At 40.9% G+C, this 14567-nt stretch overlaps 2 protein-coding genes across 3 annotated transcripts; one reads left to right on the top strand and one right to left on the bottom strand.

The window, feature by feature from the left end:
- Positions 1-6542: 6542 nt before the first annotated feature.
- On the top strand, positions 6543-8334 carry LOC118369219 (interleukin-17F-like). Its single transcript, XM_035753679.2, has 2 exons — positions 6543-7589; positions 8011-8334. Exons 1-2 carry the CDS (start codon positions 7144-7146, stop codon positions 8243-8245), a joined length of 681 nt encoding a protein of 226 aa, XP_035609572.1. The 5' UTR covers positions 6543-7143; the 3' UTR covers positions 8246-8334.
- A 213-nt stretch (positions 8335-8547) lies between these two features.
- On the bottom strand, positions 8548-13892 carry LOC118368153 (stathmin-4-like). Of its 2 annotated transcripts, XM_035751975.2 has the most exons (7): positions 13744-13892; positions 11925-11985; positions 11734-11826; positions 11340-11545; positions 10896-11087; positions 10470-10487; positions 8548-9124 (listed from the first exon to the last, which is right to left on the bottom strand). In XM_035751975.2, exons 2-7 carry the CDS (start codon positions 11935-11937, stop codon positions 9116-9118), a joined length of 531 nt encoding a protein of 176 aa, XP_035607868.1. In that variant the 5' UTR covers positions 11938-11985; positions 13744-13892; the 3' UTR covers positions 8548-9115. The 2 variants fall into 2 exon arrangements, with proteins under 2 accessions (XP_035607868.1, XP_035607867.1); XM_035751974.2 differs by lacking the exon at positions 8548-9124 and having other exon boundaries at positions 9224-10487.
- Between the last annotated feature and the right edge of the window lie 675 nt (positions 13893-14567).

Below are 14567 nucleotides of genomic sequence, written 5' to 3'. Positions count from 1 at the left end.
TATTGTCTCCACCCCATCCAGGTGTCGCTTGGTATCCCTGGTGTAGCTTGTTATCCCTGGTGTATATATCCCTGTGATTCCTGTCTCTCTGTGCCAGTTCCTAGTGTATGTTCCAAGTCAACCAGTGTGTTTTTCCAGTGCCTTTTTCTATTCTATTTTCCCAGTTTTGACCCTTGCCTGTTTTCTGGACTCTGTACCCGCCTGCCTAACCATTCTGCATGCCCTGACCTCGAGCCTGCCTGCCACACTGTACCTCCTGGACTCTGAACTTTTGCCTGTCCACGACCATTCTCTTGCCTACACCTTTTGGATGTAATAAATATCAAAGACTCAAACCATCTGCCTCCCGTGTCTGCATCTGGGTCTCGCCTTGTGCCCTTATAACCACGTCTCTGAGAAACATAGGATATTACAGTTTTTCAGGTCCCTTTGATATGATATTCTTGAACAACGCTCATTCAGTTTGTTTTCCAGTAACTGCACATTTGCCAACAGCACGAAGGTCAATGGCGTCTATTTGTTTGATGACATAGTCTCGGCAGGATGCCATTTCACCTGCCTCTATTTTTTTTGCCGCTACTTCCTCTTTCATGTCCCGGGCATTAGGACCTGGTCTGTAGTAAGCAGAACATCCAGAGCTGCCAAATTGTTGAAGTAGAAATTCTCATCCAAATTGAGGTTAGTGATTGCTGTCTGAAGTCCAGAAGCTGTTTTCTGTTATAGGAAATGATGGCAGAGACATTGTGTACAAAAAACGTTACGATCAGCTTAAAGAAAACACACAATAGTGGAATTGGTCAGGAGCCTGTAAGATGGCTGCTATCCACTTAGAGAAGTCAGGAAAGGAAAGAGATATTTGTGACTTGTTCTCAGCTATTGATTGACCAGTGTAAGCCACAGATAAACAGGTTTTAAATCCATATAATTGATATAAAATGCAACAGTTCAAAAATGTGTTTTACAATTGTTTTTGGGGTCAGGTGACGTGTTCCCCTATGGTTCCTAGATATTACTTAGCCCACACTGGTAGGTTTAGTGGAGGAAGAAGAAGCAACTTCACAGATTCCTGGATGTTTAGAAACCCCCATGTAGCTTAACCCTGGGCCTGACGTCCATATTTCCTCTGACGGTGGTGTCATAGATTGTCGCACTGTGTTGACATAACAAGTAGAAAGTCCTAGAAGGTCTGAGCCACATAAAACACAGGCAAGCCTTTCTGGAATACCTGAACTGTCACTCCAAGATCTCTCGCGTTCCATTACTTGATGTATCGCAAACTGAATATCAAACCACATTTTTTCTTGTAACTGATTCAAACCAATGTGTCTGGCCTGAACTCAGTCCTTTGTTGTGACCAAAGGGGAAGTAGTTATGTCCGGGCCCACTATTTGGGACACACTGTGTTAGGGTTCAGCTCTGTACAGTTAAATTAATCATCCAAAACGCATCTAGATATTATCTAGCATGAATATTTGGGAATCTACCCTTGCCGTTTTGTAAATGCCAATTGATAGCAAAATATAACTACATTGTCTTGATATCATGTTGAACACAATCCAGGAGTGCAAAACCATGATAAAGCAATGTGAAATGGAAGGATGGAAACTCACGGTGTGGGTCCTTCTGAATCTCTGCTTTTGGTTACATAGTGATCAGCATTACAATCCAGGTCAGGGGCTGCTTTTATTATGTTCTGAGTGTTGATGCGTGGGAGTATCAAGAGCGAGGATTCATACGGTGTCTATGATTGCATAGTTGTATTATTACTGTGATACAATTTTAACTTTGCTCTTTTCCCAGGACAGTGAACATTGAGTCCTCAAAAATATTCTGATATCAAATTGCAGACAGACATACATCATCATTTGAAGCTCAAGACCAAATTAATTTCCCCCTGGTGGGATAATAAAGTTGATCTGGTCTCCAAAAAGTCAGACTCAAATGGCTTGACAATGGCTGTTTAAACTGGCATACTGTTGCTGTGACATAGATATCTTCATACCTATCAGAGCTAATCATGACTAACTCTGGCCCATAACCATACAGCTTGCCACATCCGGCTGGTTGGCTAATGTCAGTATAAAATTATTTGGCAAACGTTTTGTTGAGCCCTACATAAGTGATTTCTAGGCATAGACTACAAATCACTGGGCACTTTAAGGAATGGAACACGAGTCACTTTAATAATGTTTACATATCTGGCATTAGTCATATGTATACACTGTGTTCTATACTATTCTACTGTATCTTAGTCACTTAATAATGTTTACATATCTGGCATTAGTCATATGTATATACTGTATTCTATACTATTCTACTGTATCTTAGTCACTTAATAATGTTTCCATATCTGGCATTAGTCATATGTATACACTGTGTTCTATACTATTCTACTGTATCTTAGTCACTTAATAATGTTTACATATCTTGCATTAATCATATATGTATATACTGAACTGTACTCTATTCTACTGTATCTTAGTCACTTAATAATGTTTCCATATCTGGCATTAGTCATATGTATATACTGTATTCTATACTATTCTACTGTATCTTAGTCACTTAATAATGTTTCCATATCTTGCATTAATCATATATGTATATACTGAACTGTACTCTATTCTACTATTCTACAGTAATGTTTACATATCTGGGATTATTCATCTCATGTGTGTACTATTCCACTATACCTCATTCACTTTATGATGTTACATATCTGGCATTACTCATCTCATATGTATATAGTGTTTTCTATACTATTCTACTGTATCTGTCTGTTCCGCTCTGATAGTGCTCGTTCATATGTATATCGTCTTAATTCAATCCTACTTTGTGTGTATTGTGTGTATTGGGTATATGTTGTGTAATTTGTTAGATATTACTTGTTAGATACTACTGCACTGTCGGACCTAGAAGCAAAAGCATGTCGCTACACCCGCAATAACATCTGCTAATCACGTGTATGTGACTAATAAAATCAACTACATTTTTATTTGTCACTTGTCAAATACAACAGTTACCGTGAAATGTTTACTTAAAAGCCCTAGCAAGGTAGCAATGTAGCATTTTTAAAAAGTAAATATGGAAATTTGCTGAATAAATAAAGGAAAAATAGTAACACAATAAAATAACGAGGCTTAATACAAGGGGTAACTGTACTGAGTCAATGTGCAGGGGTACGGGCTAGTCGAGGGTAATTCTTACTGTACATGTTACAATACCTCAATCAAAAGTTTGGACACACCTGCTCATTCAAGGGTTTTAATTTATCTGTACTATTTTCTACATTGTAGAATAATAGGGAAGACATCACAACTATAAAAAAAACACATGGAATATTTTAAGCAAAACTGTGCTAAACAAATCAAAATATATTTGAGATTCTTCAAAGTAGCAACCATTTGCCTTGCCAGCTTTGCACACTCTTGACATTCTCTTAACCAGCTTCATGAGGTAGTCACCTGGAATGCATTTCAATTAACAGGTGTACCTTCTTAAAAGTTCATTTGTTGAATTTATTTTCTTCGTAATTCATTCTTATACCAAATATGGCTACATAAGAGCCCTATTTGGTAGAAGACCAAGTCCATATTATGGCAAGAACAGCTCAAATAAGCAAAGAGAAACGACAGTCCATCATTACTTTAAGACAGGATGGTCAGTCAATCCGGAAGATTTCAAGAATTTAGAAAGTTTCTCCAAGGGACCAGGAGACTGAAAAACATCTTCAAGGCCATCAGACTGTTAAACAGCAATTCAAAACTCATTTGAGGCTGCTGCTTACATTGAGACCAAATCACTGGCCAAATGAATAAATGGGTCACTTGTCACTTTATACAATGCACTCTAAATAATGCCACTTTAATCATGTTTACCTATCTTACATTACTCATATCATATGTACAGTTGAAGTCGGAAGTTTTACATACAGTTTTTCACAATTCCTGACGTTTAATCCTAGTAAAAATTCCCTGTCTTAGGTCAGTTAGGATCACCACATTATTTTAAGAATGTGAAATGTCAGAATAATAGTGGAGAGAATAATTTATTTGAACTTTTATTTCTTTCATCACATTCCCAGTGGGTCATAAATTTACATGCACTCAATTAGTATTTGGTAGCATTGCCTTTAAATTGTTAACTTGGGTCAAAGCTTTCGGGTAACCTTCCAAAAGCTTTCCACAATAAGTTGGGTGAATTTTGGCCCATTCCTCCTGACAGAGCTGGTGTAACTGAGTCAGGTTTGTAGGCCTCTTTGCTCGCACATGCTTTTTGAGTTCTGCCAACAAATTTTCTATAGGATTGAGGTCAAGGCTTTGTGATGGCCACTCCATTATCTTGATGTTGTCCTTAAGCCATTTTGCCGCGACTTTGGAAGTATGCTTGGGGTCACTGTCCATTTGGAAGACCCATTTGCGACCAAGCTTTAACTAATGTCTTGGGATGTTGCTTCAATATATCCACATAATTTTCGTACCTCTTATTTTGTGAAGTGCACCAGTCCCTCCTGCAGCAAAGCACGGTTGTGATGGTGTTCTTCGGCTTGCAAGCCGCCCCCTTTTTCCTCCAAACATAACGATGGTCATTACGGCCAAACAGTTCTATTTTTGTCATTATCGCCAAACAGACCAGAGGACATTTCTCCAAAAGTATCATATTTTTCAACATGTGCAGTTGCAACCGTAGTCTGGCTTTTATGGCGGTTTTGGAGCAGGGGTTTCTTCCTTGCTGAGCGGCCTTTCAGGTTATATCGATATAGGACTCGTTTTATTGTGGATATAAATAGTTTGGTTCTGTTTCCTCCAGCATCTTCACAAGGTCCTTTGCTGTTGTTCTGGGATTGATTAGCATTTTTCGCACCAAAGTACTTTCATCTCTCGGAGACCGAACACGTCTCCTTCCTGAGCGGTATGACGGCTGCTTGGTCCCATGGTGTTTATACTTGCGTACTATTGTTTGTACAGATGAACGTGGTACCTTCAGGCATTTGTAAATTGCTCCCAAGGATGAACCAGACTTGTGGAGGTCTACAATTTTTTTTCTGAGGTCTGGGCTGATTTCTTCTATGTTTTCCCATGATGTCATTCAAAGAGGCACTGAGAATTAAGGTAGGCTTTAAATACATCCACAGGTACACCTCCAATTAATTAAAATGATGTCAATTAGCCTATCAGAAGCCATGACATATTTTTCTGTTTAAAGGCACAGTCAACTTAGTGTATGTAAACTTCTGACTCACTGGAATTGTGATTAAGTGAAAAAATCTGTATGTCAACAATTGTTGGAAAAATGACTTGTCATGCACAAAGTAGATGTCCTAACCAACTTGCCAAAACTATAGTTTGTAAACAAGAAATTTGTGGATTGGTTAAAAAAAAAATTTGAATGACTCCAACCTAAGTGTATGTAAACTTCCGACTTCAATTGTACATACTGTATTTTATACCATCTATTGCACCTTGACTATGCCGCTCGGCCATCGCTCATCCATATACTTACATATTCTCATTGACCCCTTTTAGATTTGTGTGTATTAGGTAGTTGTTAGATATTACTGCACTGTCTATCATGACACTAGGCGAGACCCAAATGCAGACACAGGAGGCAGATGGTTGGAGTTCAATAAATCCAAAAGGAATAGACAAGAGAATGGTTGTGGACAGGCAAAAGGTCAAAACCAGTTCAGAGTCCAGGAGGTACAGAGTGGCAGGCAGGCTCGAGGTCAGGGCGGGCAGAATGGTTAGGCAGGCGGGTACAGTACAGAAAACAGGCAAGGGTCAAAACCGGGAGGACTAGTTTAATGAGAAATGCAAAGCAGGAAAACATGGGAAAAAACACTGGTAGGCTTGGACATACAAGACGAACTGGCACGGAGAGACAGGAAACACAGAGATAAATACACTGGGGATAACAAGCAACACCTGCATGGGGTGGAGACAATAACAAGGACAGGTGAAACAGATCAGGGTGTGACACTGTCGGAACTAGAAGCACAAGCATTTCGCTTCACTCACATTAACATCTGCTAACCATGTGTATGTGACAAATTAAATTTGATTTGATGAGTCCAAATTTGAGATTTTTGGTTCCAACCGCCGTGTCTTTGTGAGACGAGGAGTAGGTGAACGGATGATGTCCGCATGTGTGGTTCCCACCGTGAAACATGGAGGAGGAGGTGTGATGGTGTGGGGGTGCTTTGCTTGTAACACTGTTAGTGATTTATTTAGAATTCAAGGCCCACTTAACCAGCATGGCTACCACAGCATTCTGCAGTGATACGCCATTCCATCTGGTTTACAATTAGTCCCACTATCATTTGTTTCTCAACTCCTTCTAGACTGTTGGAAAAGCATTCCAGGTGAAGCTGGTTGAGAGAATACCAAGAGGGTGCAAAGCTGTCATCAAAACAAAGGGTGGCTACTTTGAAGAATCTCAAATATATTTTTATTTTAACACTTTTTTGGTAACTACATGATTCCATCTGTGTAATTTCATAGTTTTGATGTCTTCACTATTATTCTACAATGTGGAAAATAGTTTTTTTTTTAAACATCCTTGAATGAGTCGGTATCCAATCTTTTGACTGGTAATATACATGTAGGTAAGGGTAAAGTGACTGTCCATAGATAATAAACAGAGCGTAGCAGTGTGTGTGTGTGTGTGTGTGTGTGTGTGTGTGTGTGTGTGTGTGTGTGTGTGTGAGTGCTAGAGTCCAGTGAGTGTACATCGAGCCTGTGCAATGATAGTGCTAAAAATGATAATACTTGTCGTTAATTAATTGTTGTCATTAACTAAGTCCTCAACTGATATCATCCTTTTGCCACTGACTTTGTCATGGAACAAAGTTATCTGGCCCAAATATGGACCACACAATGGTCTTGAAATTCCCAAAATAAGACAATAACTTTTCCATATAAGTCAGCAATAACTATGTGCACTACTTTTCATGCTGTGTGGTTACTTAGTGCTTACTAAGCACAGGATGAAAATCAATTGCAGCATCGCAGGAAGTGAACCAAGTGACGAATTCACACGGTCACTAGGCCACTACAGTATAAAACTAACAGCATCACCTCAGACAACCAGACCAGGACCACAACACAGCAACAAAACAACCAGACCACAGTGCAACACAGCAGCATCATGATATCTACTTTAAGCTTCCAGTCTTTGACGGTAAGTGATGACTTTAGTTTCTTCAAGATATTACTGGATTTTGCCACTGGTGTCTGTATCAGCTGGGGAAGACATTACAATGTGTGCTGTTTGAAAAGTAAGAGTCCCAATGAAACCTGGGGTAAAGATCCATTTCAGAGGTGGTACCAGGCTACTAACAGTCCCTCGGTTCCTCAGGTGTTGTGTATGAAGGGGGTGTTGGTGATGATGATGGGGGCAGAGGCGGCCCCCCGTGCCCATCCAGAGAAGACAGAGAGCCACACACGGACCACACTGCAGACACACAAGAAGCCTGCAGAGTCGTCAGGTCCCGACACAGTAATTCTTCCCCTGCACCTAGACCCAAATGACTTGGTTCCTTTCCATTCCAACAGACCTATTTGCAACCATTCAATCTCCCCATGGACTTACAAGTAAGAACCAACATGTAGCTTACACATACACAATGCAAATGTCACAATACAAGGGGACATCGATACCAACACCAAGACACACACACACAAGTTTTGTTCTTCTATCCTCGTGGGGACCTCAAATGTATTTGCATTCAAAATCCTATTTTCCTTACCCCTAACATTAACCTTAAACCGAACCATGAACCCCTTACCCTAACCATAATTCTAAACCTAACCCTTAAAAGCTTAAAATAGCCTTTGTCCTCATGGGGAGGTCGGACATTTTTCTTGTTTTACACACACACACACACACTGTTTTACACCCACACACACACACTGTTTTTATACCGTTCATACCTTTAAGATGCTTGCTTTGAAAGTATGAGAAATGATCAACTGTGCTCTGCTGAATACATCTCTAATATCGTCCTCTCTCCAGCACTACCTATGATGATAGACGCTTTCCCCCCATCATCTCGGAGGTCAGGTGCTCTCTGAAGGGATGTCTGAACATCAAGGGTAAGGAGGACAGGAACCTGAAGTCCAAACCCATCTTCTACCAGATCCTGGTCCTGAGGAAGGTGATGGGAAGTGGGAAGAAATGCCACTACCGGCTGGAGTCAAAGGTCATCTCGGTGGGCTGCACCTGTGTCAGGCCTACCATCGAACAGTAATGATATTAGAGTGACGATGTCCAGCCTGGTGGCACAGCTGGTTGGGCCATGGTGCTGGCAATATCAATGTTGAAGGCTCAATCCCTACATGCGTAGAATGTATTGAAAGTATTTGTGTGTTGGTTTTATGTAGCTTTGGCTGTCATTAAAAGATTGATTTGAATAATCAAATATATATATATATATTTTCTATTGAGCTTTAAATCACACAATTGATTATGTATTGTTTATTTTGGGGTTATTTCATGTATTGGATAATATTTTCATTTGATTTAAATAAAGAAATTCACAATCAATTCAAAACAACTATTTTTATTCCTTTTTGTCATCTAAAATGGAGCACAATTTCTGTACAGTAACAAACAACCACATCATACCCTGACCTCCGTTCATCTCAGTAGAGTTACAATGATGTTGGCTCAGACAGACTCAAGTTTACAAACCAAACACATGAATGAAATTTGAGTTAAAACCTTGCCTGAAGGTGTGAGCTCAAAGCACAAAGTGTGATATCAAAGTGGTTTTACTGAAGTATAAACACTCTGGCTCATGCTCATACTTACACTCACGCTCACGCACATGCCCCCACTTCCCCCGGCCCTCCAACCACAAACACCAATGGCACTGTCGGCACATTAGTGAGAATCCTGAGCCGAACTCTGTTTCAGCTCAATCTTTTTTGTTGTAGTGGTCAGATCCTAAAACATTCCTCTTCAGTCGTTGACTTGACCACCTCTCACATGTCATTATTAAAATCTCATAGTCTCAGAGTCTTTTCTCCAAACAACTGAACCCAGAGGGCTACAGGCTGGCGAATGGCCTCCCAAAATGGCTTCCAAAATAAGTTCAGCTTGTGTTGTGATCAGGCCGTCATGACACCTACAACACAGAGTTCAGAGATAGGGCAGTTAGCTAAGACACAAGCGTGCGCACACACCTGACTAGTGCACATGTAAGTAAGCATACAAACAACAAGGATCTCTTATACTGACTTTTACTTTTTTAATTGATATTGAGTGACATATCACATACATCTGTAAGTAGTACATATATGTGCAACACAGTCTATTCTACGACTAATCACAACTACTATGTCTGAAAACATACAAAGAAACTAGCAGTACAGATGGATCTTAGTTTGCCACAACAGGAAAATAATCCTGCAGCAACAGGAAATGTGATTATAATTAATGTGATTATAATGCATAGAGATTCTGTGGGGGTTGATACATTTTTCATTAGGGCAAATCAAGTCTGACATTTCAAAGTGGAAATTACAAAATTTAGAAGCCTTTTAAAACTCAAATACATCTCAAGTTTGCATTTCAGCATGTTTTAGCTTGCGTAATACATTACTAGGAGTTTTAGTTAACTAAAACATCAACCTCTAAGAAAAATGTCAGAGGCAATAACTTATTTTTCTGCTCCTAGTAAGTACTGTATTATGCAAGTCAGCTGAGTTAATTCATATATTTATTCCATACCATGCCTATATCTTTCACTACTGCAGAGAGAGAATATTCTCCTTAAAAACCCTTATTTTAATGTAAATTCTCAGCAACAAAAGAGTGATCAAATTAAGATCCTACATCTGTACAAAATATCAACACACTGGTGAAAAGTAAGATCCAGTATGATGTGTAGAATTCTTTAAATGTAAGTATGTGTGTCAGTGATTTTATTGACCAGAATATATTTCCATTTCTTGCAAATAATTATGTATTAATTGTATTTTATTTTCATTTAGCCAGGATAGTCCATCAAGTTACAATTTCCACTGTTTTCCAGGGAGTCCTGGGTTCATGGTCTATTATAAATGCCAAGCCTACAAAATGTGCCAATATCCACTCCAGTGTGGTTTATAAATTGTGCATAGCTCTGTTATACTCCGCTACACTCAAGGGCACTACAAAACTACAACTTGATTTTCTGTCTCTCCACCATTGCTCTGAGGAAACCACCTCTGCCTGCTCTGAAAATAACCAACTTCCATTTTTTGCTTTTGTTGACTTATAAGCACAAAAAGATTGTATGCACACCTCCTATTCCATCACTGTGAATTCTCATCTGTCAAACAAATCCCATTTCCATTTTAAGAAACTGTCTTTTTTTTGTTGTATTTTCTCTTCTGTCCTTTTCTCACTCAACAAAACAGAGGCCCCACGCTCTCTCTCCATCTCTCTCTCTACCCGCTCTCCTCCTTGTGCTCTCTGTTTTTCCTCACCTCCACAGCGTGCTTGTCCTGAAAGAGAAACACAGAAACCACCCTTTAGATTTCCTGTCCGTTTCATATCAGGGAAGAAAATATTGGTCAAAAGTAATGATGATCTATGGATGTTTAGTCAGTAGAGTGTATCTCAATTACATGTGTATGTCTTGATTGTTTCTCAAACCAGCTACATTAGATAGGGACAATAATAGTTTCAATTTTGTTACACAGTATTCATTCTGAACATTAATATCACAAAAAAGAACATATCTCAACTAACTAGAACTATTCTGCCATAATATAGATAATATCCATGAAAGATTTAAAAAAAGGGAGCTAGAGTCAGGGTTGGAGTCGATTCCACTTTAATTCACTTCCTGTATTGAGTGAATTGAAATGGACCCCAACCCTGCCTAGGGTATCAGCTGAGTGTAACTCTACCTTCTCCTGCAGGCGTTCCAGCATGGCGGCCAGGTGTGCCTCCCGTTTCTCCTTGTTGTGCTCCATGCGCAGCTCCAGCCGCTCCTTGGCCAGCCGGATGAAGCTGTTGTGTTCCTCCAGGGCCTTCTGGGCCACCTCGCGCTCATGTTCCCGTTTTTCTGCCAAGTGCTTCAGCAGCTCAGCCTCCTGGCACTAGGAGGGGATAGAGGGGTGGAAGAGAGAGGGGTGAGTGGATAAACAGAGACCAGAGTGGGCAGAGAGCCCCACCACAATCCCTATCCCTTCGATAAAACAAAGCAGTTCCAATTAACACTTCAATTCCATCTCTACCCCAACAAACTGGGAACAGACAATTCTGACCAACATTCTGTGAGCATTCCACCATACCAATCTAGAAACAGTCAATACTGTCTTTCTGTCTTTCTTTCCTTTCTGACCCCTCACCTTTCTCCTCTCCTCCGCGGCGTCCAGCTTCCTCTGGATCTCCTCCAGGGAGGGCTCCCTGCGTGGGGGTGTGATGGCGAGGGTGTTCGGACCCCCGTCGAATGAGGGTGGCTTCAGGATGACCTCGAAGGCCTGGCCGGACCTTCTCTTGTTCAGCTCAATCACCTCCATATCCCTGATGATGCACAGGTTCAGGTCCACCACACCTGCAGAGGGCAGGCAGAGATGAAGCAAAGTGTGAGATTGTATAAAGGAAGAACCCAAAGGAAATTGGGGACCAATGAAGCGGCGGGGCGCTTATCTGATTACTGGCTCATTGACTGAAATGGCTTATAGGAAGTGCTGTGGGAATGGTAGGTTGACGATTGTGTTAGAATTGTGTAAAACCGTTTACCTTCTTTCTTGGTGGGCTTTTCTTTGGGTTCAGGTAGGATGCAGGAACAGAAGATGGACGCTAGAGGGAGCTCCCGCATCTTGTCTCTGTATGCTGCAGGGGAGAAAATATTAAGTGAGATCAGCATTAGTCTCTCTCTATCTCTCTCACTCACTCACACACGAGCACACACACACACACACACACAGTACCTGCAAGAGTCATTCTGCCTCTTGTTTTTCTTCTAAAGACACTGTGGTGAATCAGATATTTCTGAAAGGCGAGACAAAGAAAATTGCTTTATCATCAGATCCTGAAATCTGCAAACACATGTTAAATCCCTGTATTGCTACAGAATCCCACTACCATTACAATAAAACTGGCCCATCGTGAGCTACTGTGAAGCCTTCATTCAAACTCACTCATCAAGAGCACTTGAGGCCCTGCGCTTGTCACGAAACGAGAGCGGGAGGGGTGTGAAAGAGATAGGGGGATGGAGGGAGAATGGGGGAGAGTACCATCTGTATTCTACCGCAGAAGTGACCTAACCATTCTCAAGCCCTCTGTCTCTCCTCGTGATAATCAGATGGACAGATCACACTCATTATCAGAGCATGGTACTGTATTGTTATGATAAAACAAGGCAGGGCCTACCTAGCTTGCTCACATAACATACCGGCCTTATTGTCTACAGCAAAAAGAAGAGAGTGATGGAAGGAGAGAAAAATACATCTATTGAATTCTTGATAATAACTTAAATATTTCCATTTATGTTGGCTCCTGCTCTTCAAGCAATCACTGTGACTCACTTATGGTACATTCATTTCACCACAAAAACAACAAAATAATCCACACACAGAGAATCTGAATATTTACTCTCGCTCTCTATTTGTTTTTTCTCCTCTTTCTCTCCATCCACTCTCTTTATCACTGCCATGCTGATACAAAGCTACCTCGCAACAGTAGCTAGGCCACTAGGTCACACAATACATTCCCCCCTACATACCCAGGAAGAGTAGCAGCTGATTTCGCAACAGCCAGTGGGGATCCTAATAAAATACCCCCAAAAATATTTCAGTCACGACTAGCTGTAGGACTACTGTTCCATATTGAACATTGCTGTTGTTGAGCCTGCCTACTGTGAGCATTGGCTGAGAAGTAAATCCTTGACATCAACATGCTTTTCTGACTTGCACTGCCTTCCAAACCAAAGGACCCCACACTATCTTACACACAGGAGTGAACACGCGCACACACACACACACACACACACACACACACACACACACACACACACACACACACACACACACACACACACACACACACACACACACACACACACACACACACACACACACACACACACACACACACACACACACACACACACACACACACACACACACGCTGAGATCACTTTCCACTGCCGACTTACAATCTCCTCATTGCATAACAACATGCATAAAGTAATCTCAGTCATCTTGTACTGATCATCAACGTCAGCTTTCTAACATTAAACTGCTTTGTCAACAAGTTAAGCACTTTTTAATAAATGCATAATAAGCCATGCACGCTGTATGAACTGCAATTATGTGAATTAAAGCCACTTTACAAAATAATCTAGGACAGACAGTTTCTTGTAAGCGTCACTACATTTCAATGTATGATCTCCATCTATGGTTACTCTGCTCAGCCAAACACTGAGCACACACCTCTACAGCAGAGGTGATGTAAACTCCCTGTGTATCTCGGGGGATGTCATAGTCAGTGTTGCACAGAATATCCATCATCTGACTGCAGCAGAGAGGCATCTCATACATACACTCAGATAGCTAAAAGCCTTTTCAAATATGACACAGCCCAATATTTAGTGAACAACAGACATACTTAAATCAGCTAAATATACAAGAAAAGAGCTTTGGAAATTAATATAACATTGTTGAAATTAATATAATAGGACAATTATCCTGGATGCAGAATGCAACCTGCCATACTTTTTTGTTGTTTCGGTAGTTTAGATGGACTCACCCTGTGCTGAGCAATGCTGATGGTACTCTCCTATGTCTTTATCTGGCTTTTTTCCTTCCCTCTTTCTCTACTGTTTGGGCTGTGCTCTCAGCAGCATCAGCACCACAACCAGCTATTGCTGCATGACATCACCTCCTAGCCATCCCATTGGTCCAGAGGAATCCAGGCCCCTGATTGGCTGGGGAGCTGGTGGAGAGGAGCAAACAGGGGTAACGTGGAGGAGGAATAGGCAGGGGTTAAGGGGATGTTCTTTAACCCTTTGCTGAGTGGAGGCAAGCTGCAAGGATGGCAACATCCTAAATAGTGAGAGAAACAAGATAGAGGTATTTATACAACACATGAATTAGGGTAATTACTATTTTAGCACTTTGGTAGAGAGTCTGATGGAGGGCACTGACTGACACGTATCAGTGATTTTGCATGAGCTTTGCATGTACATTTTCCTTTGCAGCGCATAAGGACTTGACTTGGACTGAAATAGGTGACAGTACTAATTTTGGGTGCCGGTACTGTTTATATTTAGGTGCAGGAGATCCACAATACTTTTGAGCAATAGGAGATTAAGCAGTAGAACATTTGAGGTGCAGGTATCCAGCTCCAGTGAGCTCCTGCCCAAGTCAAGCAATGCAACGCATACAATGCACTCTGTACAAAAAGTTATTTGCAAAATCAGAATCAGAATAATGTTGAATGAAGAGCTGGCTGTGGCTGGTTTGAGTCAGTCAGGTTCTAGCAGTAAATGTCAGATCTATTACTGTCAGCACAGATGGATCTATGTCTCATCATCTTCAGTCCCAGAGATATTGATGTCTAGGCTACACTCA

Source organism: Oncorhynchus keta, chromosome 35, assembly GCF_023373465.1.
Source record: "Oncorhynchus keta strain PuntledgeMale-10-30-2019 chromosome 35, Oket_V2, whole genome shotgun sequence".
NCBI lineage: Eukaryota > Metazoa > Chordata > Actinopteri > Salmoniformes > Salmonidae > Oncorhynchus > Oncorhynchus keta.
The sequence above is the reverse complement of the archived record's forward strand: the minus strand, read 5'-3'. Positions and strand labels throughout refer to the sequence as shown.